The 14,148-nt window shown below is 43.9% G+C and overlaps 1 protein-coding gene across 2 annotated transcripts in view; it reads left to right on the top strand.

The window, feature by feature from the left end:
* The window catches only part of shroom2a (shroom family member 2a), a 112,578-nt gene that overhangs the window by 87,485 nt on the left and 10,945 nt on the right, over positions 1 to 14,148 (top strand). For both annotated transcript variants that reach the window (XM_031838118.1, XM_020472802.2), the window contains exons 8-9: positions 7,089 to 7,769; positions 9,440 to 9,623. In XM_031838118.1, the coding sequence (XP_031693978.1) occupies positions 7,089 to 7,769; positions 9,440 to 9,623 (865 nt within the window). The remainder of the gene's footprint in view (positions 1 to 7,088; positions 7,770 to 9,439; positions 9,624 to 14,148) is intronic.

Below are 14,148 nucleotides of genomic sequence, written 5' to 3'. Positions count from 1 at the left end.
TTATTACTGGTCTGCTCCTCTTCTCAGTAGTCTAGTGGTATGTAGTAGTCTGTAGTTACTGGTCTGCTCCTCTTCTCAGTAGTCTGTAGTTACTGGTCTGCTCCTCTTCTCAGTAGTCTGTAGTGGTATGTAGTAGTCTGTAGTTACTGGTCTGCTTCTCTTCTCAGTAGTCTGTAGTGGTATGTAGTAGTCGGTAGTGACTGGTCTGCTCCTCTTCTCAGTAGTCTGTAGTTGTATGTAGTAGTCTGTAGTTACTGGTCTGCTCCTCTTCTCAATAGTCTGTAGTGACTGGTCTGATCCTCTTCTCAGTAGTCTGTAGTGACTGGTCTGCTCCTCTTCTCAGTAGTCTGTAGTGGTATGTAGTAGTCGGTAGTTACTGGTCTGCTCCTCTTCTCAGTAGTCTAGTTACTGGTCTGCTCCTCTTCTCAGTAGTCTGTAGTAGTCTGTAGTTACTGGTCTGCTCCTCTTCTCAGTAGTCTGTAGTGACTGGTCTGCTCCTCTTCTCAGTAGTCTGTAGTGGTATGTAGTAGTCTGTAGTTACTGGTCTGCTCCTCTTCTCAATATTCTGTAGTGGTATGTAGTAGTCTGTAGTTACTGGTCTGCTCCTCTTCTCAGTAGTCTGTAGTGGTATGTAGTAGTCTGTAGTTACTGGTCTGCTCCTCTTCTCAGTAGTCTGTAGTGGTATGTAGTAGTCTGTAGTGACTGGTCTGCTCCTCTTCTCAGTAGTCTGTAGTGGTATGTAGTAGTCGGTAGTGACTTGTCTGCTCCTCTTCTCCCTAGTAGTCTGTAGTGGTATGTAGTAGTCTGTTATTACTGGTCTGCTCCTCTTCTCAGTAGTCTAGTGGTATGTAGTAGTCTGTAGTTACTGGTCTGCTCCTCTTCTCAGTAGTCTGTAGTTACTGGTCTGCTCCTCTTCTCAGTAGTCTGTAGTGGTATGTAGTAGTCTGTAGTTACTGGTCTGTGCCTCTTCTCAGTAGTCTGTAGTGGTATGTAGTAGTCTGTAGTTACTGGTCTGCTTCTCTTCTCAGTAGTCTGTAGTGACTGGTCTGTTCCTCTTCTCAGTAGTCTGTAGTGGTATGTAGTAGTCGGTAGTGACTCGTCTGCTCCTCTTCTCAGTAGTCTGTAGTGGTATGTAGTAGTCGGTAGTGACTTGTCTGCTCCTCTTCTCCCTAGTAGTCTGTAGAGGTATGTAGTAGTCTGTTATTACTGGTCTGCTCCTCTTCTCAGTAGTCTAGTGGTATGTAGTAGTCTGTAGTTACTGGTCTGCTCCTCTTCTCAGTAGTCTGTAGTGGTATGTAGTAGTCGGTAGTAGTATTTAGTTACTGGTCTGCTCCTCTTCTCAGTAGTCTGTAGTTACTGGTCTGCTCCTCTTCTCAGTAGTCTAGTGGTATGTAGTAGTCTGTAGTTACTGGTCTGTTCCTCTTCTCAGTAGTCTGTAGTAGTCTGTAGTTACTGGTCTGCTCCTCTTCTCAGTAGTCTGTAGTAGTCTGTAGTGACTGGTCTGCTCCTCTTCTCAGTAGTCTGTAGTGGTATGTAGTAGTCGGTAGTGACTCGTCTGCTCCTCTTCTCAGTAGTCTGTAGTGGTATGTAGTAGTCGGTAGTGACTTGTCTGCTCCTCTTCTCCCTAGTAGTCTGTAGAGGTATGTAGTAGTCTGTTATTACTGGTCTGCTCCTCTTCTCAGTAGTCTAGTGGTATGTAGTAGTCTGTAGTTACTGGTCTGCTCCTCTTCTCAGTAGTCTGTAGTGGTATGTAGTAGTCGGTAGTAGTATGTAGTTACTGGTCTGCTCCTCTTCTCAGTAGTCTGTAGTTACTGGTCTGCTCCTCTTCTCAGTAGTCTGTAGTGGTATGTAGTAGTCTGTAGTTACTGGTCTGTTCCTCTTCTCAGTAGTCTGTAGTAGTCTGTAGTTACTGGTCTGCTCCTCTTCTCAGTAGTCTGTAGTAGTCTGTAGTGACTGGTCTGCTCCTCTTCTCAGTAGTCTGTAGTGGTATGTAGTAGTCTGTAGTTACTGGTCTGCTCCTCTTCTCAATATTCTGTAGTGGTATGTAGTAGTCGGTAGTGACTTGTCTGCTCCTCTTCTCCCTAATAGTCTGTAGTGGTATGTAGTAGTCTGTTATTACTGGTCTGCTCCTCTTCTCAGTAGTCTAGTGGTATGTAGTAGTCTGTAGTTACTGGTCTGCTCCTCTTCTCAGTAGTCTGTAGTTACTGGTCTGCTCCTCTTCTCAGTAGTCTGTAGTGGTATGTAGTAGTCTGTAGTTACTGGTCTGCTTCTCTTCTCAGTAGTCTGTAGTGGTATGTAGTAGTCGGTAGTGACTGGTCTGCTCCTCTTCTCAGTAGTCTGTAGTTGTATGTAGTAGTCTGTAGTTACTGGTCTGCTCCTCTTCTCAATAGTCTGTAGTGACTGGTCTGATCCTCTTCTCAGTAGTCTGTAGTGACTGGTCTGCTCCTCTTCTCAGTAGTCTGTAGTGGTATGTAGTAGTCGGTAGTTACTGGTCTGCTCCTCTTCTCAGTAGTCTAGTTACTGGTCTGCTCCTCTTCTCAGTAGTCTGTAGTAGTCTGTAGTTACTGGTCTGCTCCTCTTCTCAGTAGTCTGTAGTGACTGGTCTGCTCCTCTTCTCAGTAGTCTGTAGTGGTATGTAGTAGTCTGTAGTTACTGGTCTGCTCCTCTTCTCAATATTCTGTAGTGGTATGTAGTAGTCTGTAGTTACTGGTCTGCTCCTCTTCTCAGTAGTCTGTAGTGGTATGTAGTAGTCTGTAGTTACTGGTCTGCTCCTCTTCTCAGTAGTCTGTAGTGGTATGTAGTAGTCTGTAGTGACTGGTCTGCTCCTCTTCTCAGTAGTCTGTAGTGGTATGTAGTAGTCGGTAGTGACTTGTCTGCTCCTCTTCTCCCTAGTAGTCTGTAGTGGTATGTAGTAGTCTGTTATTACTGGTCTGCTCTTCTTCTCAGTAGTCTAGTGGTATGTAGTAGTCTGTAGTTACTGGTCTGCTCCTCTTCTCAGTAGTCTGTAGTTACTGGTCTGCTCCTCTTCTCAGTAGTCTGTAGTGGTATGTAGTAGTCTGTAGTTACTGGTCTGTGCCTCTTCTCAGTAGTCTGTAGTGGTATGTAGTAGTCTGTAGTTACTGGTCTGCTTCTCTTCTCAGTAGTCTGTAGTGACTGGTCTGTTCCTCTTCTCAGTAGTCTGTAGTGGTATGTAGTAGTCGGTAGTGACTCGTCTGCTCCTCTTCTCAGTAGTCTGTAGTGGTATGTAGTAGTCGGTAGTGACTTGTCTGCTCCTCTTCTCCCTAGTAGTCTGTAGAGGTATGTAGTAGTCTGTTATTACTGGTCTGCTCCTCTTCTCAGTAGTCTAGTGGTATGTAGTAGTCTGTAGTTACTGGTCTGCTCCTCTTCTCAGTAGTCTGTAGTGGTATGTAGTAGTCGGTAGTAGTATGTAGTTACTGGTCTGCTCCTCTTCTCAGTAGTCTGTAGTTACTGGTCTGCTCCTCTTCTCAGTAGTCTAGTGGTATGTAGTAGTCTGTAGTTACTGGTCTGTTCCTCTTCTCAGTAGTCTGTAGTAGTCTGTAGTTACTGGTCTGCTCCTCTTCTCAGTAGTCTGTAGTAGTCTGTAGTGACTGGTCTGCTCCTCTTCTCAGTAGTCTGTAGTGGTATGTAGTAGTCTGTAGTTACTGGTCTGCTCCTCTTCTCAATATTCTGTAGTGGTATGTAGTAGTCGGTAGTGACTTGTCTGCTCCTCTTCTCCCTAATAGTCTGTAGTGGTATGTAGTAGTCTGTTATTACTGGTCTGCTCCTCTTCTCAGTAGTCTAGTGGTATGTAGTAGTCTGTAGTTACTGGTCTGCTCCTCTTCTCAGTAGTCTGTAGTTACTGGTCTGCTCCTCTTCTCAGTTGTCTGTAGTGGTATGTAGTAGTCTGTAGTTACTGGTCTGTGCCTCTTCTCAGTAGTCTGTAGTGGTATGTAGTAGTCTGTAGTTACTAGTCTGCTTCTCTTCTCAGTAGTCTGTAGTGGTATGTAGTAGTCGGTAGTGACTGGTCTGCTCCTCTTCTCAGTAGTCTGTAGTTGTATGTAGTAGTCTGTAGTTACTGGTCTGCTCCTCTTCTCAATAGTCTGTAGTGACTGGTCTGATCCTCTTCTCAGTAGTCTGTAGTGACTGGTCTGCTCCTCTTCTCAGTAGTCTGTAGTGGTATGTAGTAGTCGGTAGTTACTGGTCTGCTCCTCTTCTCAGTAGTCTGTAGTGGTATGTATTAGTCGGTAGTGACTGGTCTGCTCCTCTTCTCAGTAGTCTGTAGTGGTATGTAGTAGTCTGTTATTACTGGTCTGCTCCTCTTCTCAGTAGTCTGTAGTGGTATGTAGTAGTCTGTAGTTACTGGTCTGCTCCTCTTCTCAGTAGTCTGTAGTGACTGGTCTGCTCCTCTTCTCAGTAGTCTGTAGTGGTATGTAGTAGTCTGTAGTTACTGGTCTGCTCCTCTTCTCAGTAGTCTGTAGTGGTATTTAGTAGTCGGTAGTAGTCTGTAGTTACTGGTCTGCACCTCTCAGTAGTCTGTAGTTACTGGTCTGCTCCTCTTCTCAGTAGTCTGTAGTGGTATGTAGTAGTCGGTAGTGACTCGTCTGCTCCTCTTCTCAGTAGTCTGTAGTGGTATGTAGTAGTCTGTAGTTACTGGTCTGCTCCTCTTCTCAGTAGTCTGTAGTAGTCGGTAGTGACTGGTCTGCTCCTCTTCTCAGTAGTCTGTAGTGACTGGTCTGTTCCTCTTCTCAGTAGTCTGTAGTGGTATGTAGTAGTCGGTAGTGACTTGTCTGCTCCTCTTCTCAGTAGTCTGTAGTAGTCGGTAGTGACTGGTCTGCTCCTCTTCTCAGTAGTCTGTAGTGGTATGTAGTAGTCTGTAGTTACTGGTCTGCTCCTCTTCTCAGTAGTCTGTAGTGACTGGTCTGTTCCTCTTCTCAGTAGTCTGTAGTGGTATGTAGTAGTCGGTAGTGACTCGTCTGCTCCTCTTCTCAGTAGTCTGTAGTGGTATGTAGTAGTCGGTAGTGACTTGTCTGCTCCTCTTCTCCCTAGTAGTCTGTAGTGGTATGTAGTAGTCTGTTATTACTGGTCTGCTCCTCTTCTCAGTAGTCTAGTGGTATGTAGTAGTCTAGTTACTGGTCTGCTCCTCTTCTCAGTAGTCTGTAGTGGTATGTAGTAGTGGTATGTAGTAGTCGGTAGTGACTCGTCTGCTCCTCTTCTCCTCAGTAGTCTGTAGTGGTATGTAGTAGTCTGTAGTTACTGGTCTGCTCCTCTTCTCAGTAGTCTGTAGTGACTGGTCTGCTCCTCTTCTCAGTAGTCTGTAGTGGTATGTAGTAGTCGGTAGTGACTCATCTGCTCCTCTTCTCCTCAGTAGTCTGTAGTGGTATGTAGTAGTCTGTAGTTACTGGTCTGCTCCTCTTCTCAGTAGTCTGTAGTGGTATGTAGTAGTCGGTAGTAGTCTGTAGTTACTGGTCTGCTCCTCTTCTCAGTAGTCTGTAGTTACTGGTCTGCTCCTCTTCTCAGTAGACTGTAGTAGTCTGTAGTTACTGGTCTGCTCCTCTTCTCAGTAGTCTGTAGTAGTCTGTAGTGACTGGTCTGCTCCTCTTCTCAGTAGTCTGTAGTGGTATGTAGTAGTCTGTAGTTACTGGTCTGCTCCTCTTCTCAATATTCTGTAGTGGTATGTAGTAGTCTGTAGTTACTGGTCTGCTCCTCTTCTCAGTAGTCTGTAGTGGTATGTAGTAGTCTGTAGTGACTGGTCTGCTCCTCTTCTCAGTAGTCTGTAGTGGTATGTAGTAGTCGGTAGTGACTTGTCTGCTCCTCTTCTCCCTAGTAGTCTGTAGTGGTATGTAGTAGTCTGTTATTACTGGTCTGCTCCTCTTCTCAGTAGTCTATTGGTATGTAGTAGTCTGTAGTTACTGGTCTGCTCCTCTTCTCAGTAGTCTGTAGTTACTGGTCTGCTCCTCTTCTCAGTAGTCTGTAGTGGTATGTAGTAGTCGGTAGTGACTGGTCTGCTCCTCTTCTCCTCAGTCTCTCTGTACAATGGCTCTTATTGATTGTCTCCATCCAGCATCATTACCATGTGAATAACTCTTCCAACGCAGTAGCAGCATAGTTCAACAGCCTAGATCTGATGCCTTTCCAGAGCAGACCGACGTGATCTGTTACAGAGGCCGTTTGTTGCAGCTCTGAGTTGAAACATAATTGATATCATCTGTAGAGAAGAGAGCTCTGTGGTGTACCGGACATTCCAGCCATGCTGGTTTAGGGGTGAGGGGAGGAGCACCACAGCCTCTTAGCATTGCCAGGATGTTGGGCACAGAGTCATGTGACAATCAGCCACTGGATGGTAGAATGACTGTAGTTCAGCTCCTTTCTGAGGAACATTTGTTACAACAGCTTTTTGACTTTTTGGGGCATCCTGTTCCATGGTCTGAGTGTTCTCTCTGGGTTGACCTGTTCCATGGTCTGAGTGTTCTCTCTGGGTTGACCTGTTCCATGGTCTGAGTGTTCTCTCTGGGTTGACCTGTTCCATGGTCTGAGTGTTCTCTCTGGGTTGACCTGTTCCATGGTCTGAGTGTTCTCTCTGGGTTGACCTGTTCCATGGTCTGAGTGTTCTCTCTGGGTTGACCTGTTCCATGGTCTGAGTGTTCTCTCTGGGTTGACCTGTTCCATGGTCTGAGTGTTCTCTCTGGGTTGACCTGTTCCATGGTCTGAGTGTTCTCTCTGGGTTGACCTGTTCCATGGTCTGAGTGTTCTCTCTGGGTTGACCTGTTCCATGGTCTGAGTGTTCTCTCTGGGTTGACCTGTTCCATGGTCTGAGTGTTCTCTCTGGGTTGACCTGTTCCATGGTCTGAGTGTTCTCTCTGGGTTGACCTGTTCCATGGTCTGAGTGTTCTCTCTGGGTTGACCTGTTCCATGGTCTGAGTGTTCTCTCTGGGTTGACCTGTTCCATGGTCTGAGTGTTCTCTCTGGGTTGACCTGTTCCATGGTCTGAGTGTTCTCTCTGGGTTGACCTGTTCCATGGTCTGAGTGTTCTCTCTGGGTTGTCCCTCTCACCCCCTTTCTCCATCTGTCTGTGTCTGTGATGATTCTAGGATGGAGAATGTGATAGAGCCAACCAGTGTGAGGAAGGTTCCTATAAAGATAATTCACTCAGAGAGCGAGAAGGAGAAGGAGAGCCGACAGTACCTGCTGCGTCACTGTCACTCTACAGTGGAAGAATCCCAGGTGCCCAGTCTGGTCCCCCTCAGCAGCCTGGGGACCTCAGGGGCCCCGGAACAGTCCTACTCTCTGTTCTGTGCCTACAGCCGGCAGAGGGACCAGGGGCCAGAGAGAGAGAAGACACTGGCCCCACCCAGTTACCCAGCCCCAGAACTGCCTACACCCCCACCCCCTTACCAAACCCCTGAGATGGACCTGGAGCAACACAGAGACACACACATGTGTCCTCTCAGGGTCCACAACAGCCAAATGGCAGTCCTGGCCACATCCCCACCCAGCCGACAGACCACCTCGGACCCAGAGCCCCCCAGTGGTAACTGCTTGTCCCCTCCCGTCCTCCTCCCCCACTCTGAGGAGGATGTGAAGACAGAGCAGCTGGCCAGAGACCTCATGAATAAGGATCAGTCCCTAGCTGACATCTTGGATAAGAGCTGGAGGAGGACCACCATGGACCTGATGGAGGGACTCTTCACCCAGGGAGAAGTGCTGCTGGAGGGGAAGGAGAGGAGGAAGGTGTCCCTCAAACACTCCTCACCACGGCCTTCAGAGGACAGGTCAGTTACTGCTCTTAACACCTGCCCCTACCTAACGCTAATTTAACTCTTACCTAACCCTACCCCATACCTAACGCTAACTTAACAGTTACCTAACCCTACTCTTAAACTAACCCTACCTCATACCTAACGCTAACTTAACTGTTACCTAACCCTACTCTTTAACTAACCCTACTCCATACCTAACGCTAACTTAACTGTTACCTAACCCTACTCTTTAACTAACACTACCTCATACCTAACGCAAACTTAACTGTTACCTAACCCTACTCTTTAACTAACCCTACTCCATACCTAACGCTAATTTAACTGTTACCTAACCCTACCCCATACCTAACGCTAACTTAACTCTTACCTACCCCTTCTCCTTACCTAACACTAATTTAACTCTTACCTAACCCTACCCCTTACCTAACACTAATTTAACTCTTACCTAAATCTACTCCTTACCTAACCCTTATATTATTCCTTCACATAGTGGGAGCTGGATTATAATAGTTTTACGTCTCATAGTGGGAGCTGGATTGTAATACTCTTCCGTCTCATAGTGGGAGCTGGATTGTAATACTCTTCCGTCTCATAGTGGGAGCTGGATTGTAATACTCTTCCGTCTCATAGTGGGAGCTGGATTATAATAGTCTTCCGTCTCAACAGGAAACATTTATCTCCCTCACTAGCTTTAAACACCAGCTGTCAGAGCAGCTCACAGATTACTGCACCTGTACATAGCCCACCTATAATTTAGCCCAAACAACTACCTCTTTCCCCACTGTATTTTATTTATTTATTTATTTTGCTCCTTTGCACCCCATTATTTTTATTTCTACTTTGCACATTCTTCCACTGCAAATCTACCATGCCAGTGTTTTACTTGCTATATTGTATTTACTTTGCCATCATGGCCTTTTTTTGCCTTTAACTCCCTTATTTTACCTCATTTGCTCACATCGTATATAGACTTGTTTCTACTGTATTAGTGACTGTATGTTTGTTTTACTCCATGTGTAACTCTGTGTTGTTGTATGCGTCAAACTGCTTTGCTTTATCTTGTCCAGGTCGCAATTGTAAATGAGAACTTGTTCTCAACTTGCCTACCTGGTTAAATAAAGGTGAAATAAAAAAATAGTGGGAGCTGGATTATAAAAGTCTTCCGTCTCATAGTGGGAGCTGGATTATAAAAGTCTTCCGTCTCATAGTGGGAGCTGGATTATAATAGTCTTCCGTCTCATAGTGGGAGCTGGATTATAAAAGTCTTCCGTCTCATAGTGGGAGCTGGATTATAATAGTCTTCCGTCTCATAGTGGGAGCTGGATTATAAAAGTCTTCCGTCTCATAGTGGGAGCTGGATTATAATAGTCTTCCGTCTCATAGTGGGAGCTGGATTGTAAAAGTCTTCTCATAGTGGGAGCTGGAATATAAAAGTCTTCTCATAGTGGAAGCAGGATTATAAAAGTATTCTCATAGTGGGAGCTGGATTATAATATTCAAGTGTTTTAAGAGGTTTGATTTGTGTTAGTGATAACATCTCATGAGAATGAAATCATTCAAACTAAAGGGGGAAATTTAGCCACCTGATGGTGAAGTTTTGAATTGCAGCTCAGTCCCACAAATCTAATTTCCAGTTTGTGTGTGTATACTTGTGTTCTAACTGAGTCCATCTATTATTCCAGGAGTGAGGAGGACAGTGTAGCGGCAGCAGTTTCTTTGGTGACCAGCTCCACCTATTACAGCACGTCGGCACCAAAGGCGGAGCTTCTGATCAAGCTGAAAGACATGCAGGAGAGGGAGGGGCTAGAGGAGGAGCTGGAGGAGGAGTCAGCGGATGAGTTGGACCACGACCTGGCCAATAAAAAGGTACCAAGAGCCCTCTCTTTACTGTACTGCTCTCTGTAGCTAGACGTCTAACCCTAACTCTGTGTTCTACTATAACAGACATCTAACCCTAACTCTGTGTTCTACTATAACAGACATCTAACCCTAACTCTGTGTTCTACTGTAACAGACATCTAACCCTAACTCTGTGTTCTACTGTAACAGACATCTAACCCTAACTCTGTGTTCTACTGTAACAGACATCTAACCCTAACTCTGTGTTCTACTATAACAGACATCTAACCCTAACTCTGTGTTCTACTATAACAGACATCTAACCCTAACTCTGTGTTCTACTGTAACAGACATCTAACCCTAACTCTGTGTTCTACTGTAACAGACATCTAACCCTAACTCTGTTCTACTATAAGACATCTAACCCTAACTCTGTGTTCTACTGTAACAGACATCTAACCCTAACTCTGTGTTCTACTATAACAGACATCTAACCCTAACTCTGTGTTCTACTGTAACAGACATCTAACCCTAACTCTGTTCTACTATAACAGACATCTAACCCTAACTCTGTGTTCTACTGTAACAGACATCTAACCCTAACTCTCTGTTCTACTATAACAGACATCTAACCCTAACTCTGTGTTCTACTATAACAGACATCTAACCCTAACTCTGTGTTCTACTATAACAGACATCTAACCCTAACTCTGTGTTCTACTATAACAGACATCTAACCCTAACTCTGTGTTCTACTATAACAGACATCTAACCCTAACTCTGTGTTCTACTGTAACAGACATCTAACCCTAACTCTGTGTTCTACTGTAACAGACATCTAACCCTAACTCTGTTCTACTATAACAGATATCTAACCCTAACTCTGTGTTCTACTGTAACAGACATCTAACCCTAACTCTGTGTTCTACTGTAACAGACATCTAACCCTAACTCTGTGTTCTACTGTAACAGACATCTAACCCTAACTCTGTGTTCTACTGTAACAGACATCTAACCCTAACTCTGTGTTCTACTGTAACAGACATCTAACCCTAACTCTGTGTTCTACTATAACAGACATCTAACCCTAACTCTGTGTTCTACTATAACAGACATCTAACCCTAACTCTGTGTTCTACTATAACAGACATCTAACCCTAACTCTGTGTTCTACTGTAACAGACATCTAACCCTAACTCTGTGTTCTACTATAACAGACATCTAACCCTAACTCTGTGTTCTACTATAACAGACATCTAACCCTAACTCTGTGTTCTACTATAACAGACATCTAACCCTAACTCTGTGTTCTACTATAACAGACATCTAACCCTAACTCTGTGTTCTACTGTAACAGACATCTAACCCTAACTCTGTTCTACTATAACAGACATCTAACCCTAACTCTGTGTTCTACTGTAACAGACATCTAACCCTAACTCTGTGTTCTACTGTAACAGACATCTAACCCTAACTCTGTGTTCTACTGTAACAGACATCTAACCCTAACTCTGTGTTCTACTGTAACAGACATCTAACCCTAACTCTGTGTTCTACTGTAACAGACATCTAACCCTAACTCTGTGTTCTACTGTAACAGACATCTAACCCTAACTCTGTGTTCTACTGTAACAGGCCTCTGTAGCTAGACATCTAACCCTAACTCTGTGTTCTACTGTAACAGACCTCTCTGTAACTGCTGCACTCATTTACAGTGGCAGGGAACATTTGGTGAATCATGGTTTGTTTACCTAAGACCCCAAACATGCCACTATTGACCAGCATTGATCATAAACTGAGAATTAAAAGTAGGTATTGTCCTTGGTTCAGTTCAGAGCTATCTGAAGTCATACACAACAGAGATGCTGCCTGGGCCAAAGCTAGATTCACAGACTCGGGCCTAGACTGGCAGTCTTTCAGGTGATTTGAGAAATCTGTGTGTAAAACTAGTTAAAAAAGCTAAATCAGATTATTATGTAAATACCCTATTTGAATGTACAGGGAACCCAGCTACATTTTGGAAAGCTGTTAGGTCACTGAAGGGTTATGTCTCCTCTTCTCTCCCCCAAGAAATTAATTTAGATTCTGGCCCTACTACTAATGGATATCATTAATGCATGTAATCACCATTTGATCTCTGCAGGCTTTATATTTGAATGTATTTCAAAGCCAGCTCTTGAAAAGAGTAGTTTGGATGTTGATGGTGAAAATCTATTTAATGATAGTGAAAATGCTGGTCAGGAGTTTTCTATTTTGAAATTCACTGATGAAGAAGTTCAGGAATACTTTGTTAACATTAGACAACAACAAATCCCCAGGGGCTGATCATCTAGAGCCTGGTCTGCTGAAGTGTGCAGCTCTCCTTATTACTGGCTCAGTGGCCCACATTTTATATTAACATAGTTACCAGGAAGTATTCCAAAAGCATGGACATCTGCATATGAGCTGTCACTCCATTAGGGTGGGGATACAAATGATTAGGACATCTATCACTCCCATTAGGGTGGGGATACAAATGATTAGGACATCTATCACTCCCATTAGGGTGGGGATACAAATGATTAGGACATCTATCACTCCCATTAGGGTGGGGATACAAATGATTAGGACATCTATCACTCCCATTAGGGTGGGGATACAAATGATTAGGACATCTATCACTCCCATTAGGGTGGGGATACAAATGATTAGGACATCTATCACTCCCATTAGGGTGGGGATACAAATGATCTGGACATCTATCACTCCCATTAGGGTGGGGATACAAATGATCTGGACATCTATCACTCCCATTAGGGTGGGGATACAAATGATCTGGACATCTATCACTCCCATTAGGGTGGAGATACAAATGATCTGGACATCTATCACTCCCATTAGGGTGGGGATACAAATGATTAGGACATCTATCACTCCCATTAGGGTGGGGATACAAATGATCTGGACATCTATCACTCCCATTAGGGTGGGGATACAAATGATTAGGACATCTATCACTCCCATTAGGGTGGGGATACAAATTATCTGGACATCTATCACTCCCATTAGGGTGGGGATACAAATGATCTGGACATCTATCACTCCCATTAGGGTGGGGATACAAATGATCTGGACATCTGTCACTCCATTAGGGTGGGGATATAAATTACCTGGACATCTGTCACTCCATTAGGGTGGGGATACAAATGACCTGGACATCTATCACTCCATTAGGGTGGGGATACAAATGATCTGGACATCTATCACTCCATTTCAAGACTACCTTGTTTAGCTAAGGTTCTTGAATCCTTGGTTAATGTACAATTTGTTCCTTTCCATGGCAAGTTAAGCCCAGGAATTTGGGGAATTTGGCTTAAATTCATCAAAACAGTTAGCTTATAACAGTGAATCTTTTTTTGTGGGAAACACTTAAGACAATTCTAGGTCTTCTGGCATATTTTGATTAAATATGCCAAACTAAAATCTAATTGCAACCCTCTGCATGCACAGTGCATTCCTCCATCACATGCACAGCTGATTCACAAGATCTTGCACACCAGTGAGTTGCTATTGAGCCCACACTACTACACTGTCTGAGCCAAGGACTACATGAGCCAAGGACTACAAGCTTCTGGAACATTTTGATTACAATATATTTGCTTACAGCAAAGTGTGTTTAAATCATTTCTAACAATTTCAGCTAGTTAGTTTTTGCTACCATGTGGGGTTTACCTTGTTTGAGCCTACTGAGGAGTGTTAATTCACCTGTTTCCATACATATTTAATTTTAAAGCATTTATTTTACAAATGAGTTGTTTAATCTAATCTAACTATTTATCTGTACATGGAATTGTATTTTTCTTACAAATTTTTCTATAATCTTTACAGGAAAATGCCACAGGCGCTATCTGATGTGTGGAGACATTTCACTGCAGCTAATGTAGAAGGAAACGCTGTGTACATTTGCAAATACTGTGCCAAATCATATGTGAAGAATGCAACAAAGATGCAGAATCATCTGGCCAAGTGCATAAAGTTCCCTCAGAGCTCACAACAAGCAACCTCTGACAAAAGTCCCTCTACTTCTATTCGAGGTGAAAATTATGAATCAGACACCTTATCGATAGCAACAGCTCATGGTCCTCCTGGAATCAGAAGTGTTTATGACTCAATGGAGGAACGTAGTCAGAGAAATGCTGATGAATGTCCTGCTCGAGCTGTGTATGCAACTGATTCACCTCTGATGCTCACAGGCAATGTGTATTGGAAGAGATTTCTGAACGTTCTTCGCCCAGCATACACCCCTCCAACCAGACATGCTTTATCTACTCATTTGCTGGATGCAGAGTTCAACAGAGTTCAAGTGAAGGTCAAGTAAATCATAGAGAAAGCAGATTGTATTGCAATCATCTCTGATGGGTGGTCAAATGTTTGTGGGCAAGGAATAATTCACTACATCATCTCCACCCCTCAACAAGTATTCTACAAGAGCACAGACACAAGGGACAACAGACAAACCGATATCTACATTACAGATGAGCTGTAGGCAGTCATCAATGACCTTGGACCACAG

Source organism: Oncorhynchus kisutch, linkage group LG13 (assembly GCF_002021735.2).
Source record: "Oncorhynchus kisutch isolate 150728-3 linkage group LG13, Okis_V2, whole genome shotgun sequence".
NCBI classification, from domain to species: domain Eukaryota; kingdom Metazoa; phylum Chordata; class Actinopteri; order Salmoniformes; family Salmonidae; genus Oncorhynchus; species Oncorhynchus kisutch.
This window is presented reverse-complemented; position numbering and strand designations above follow the sequence as displayed.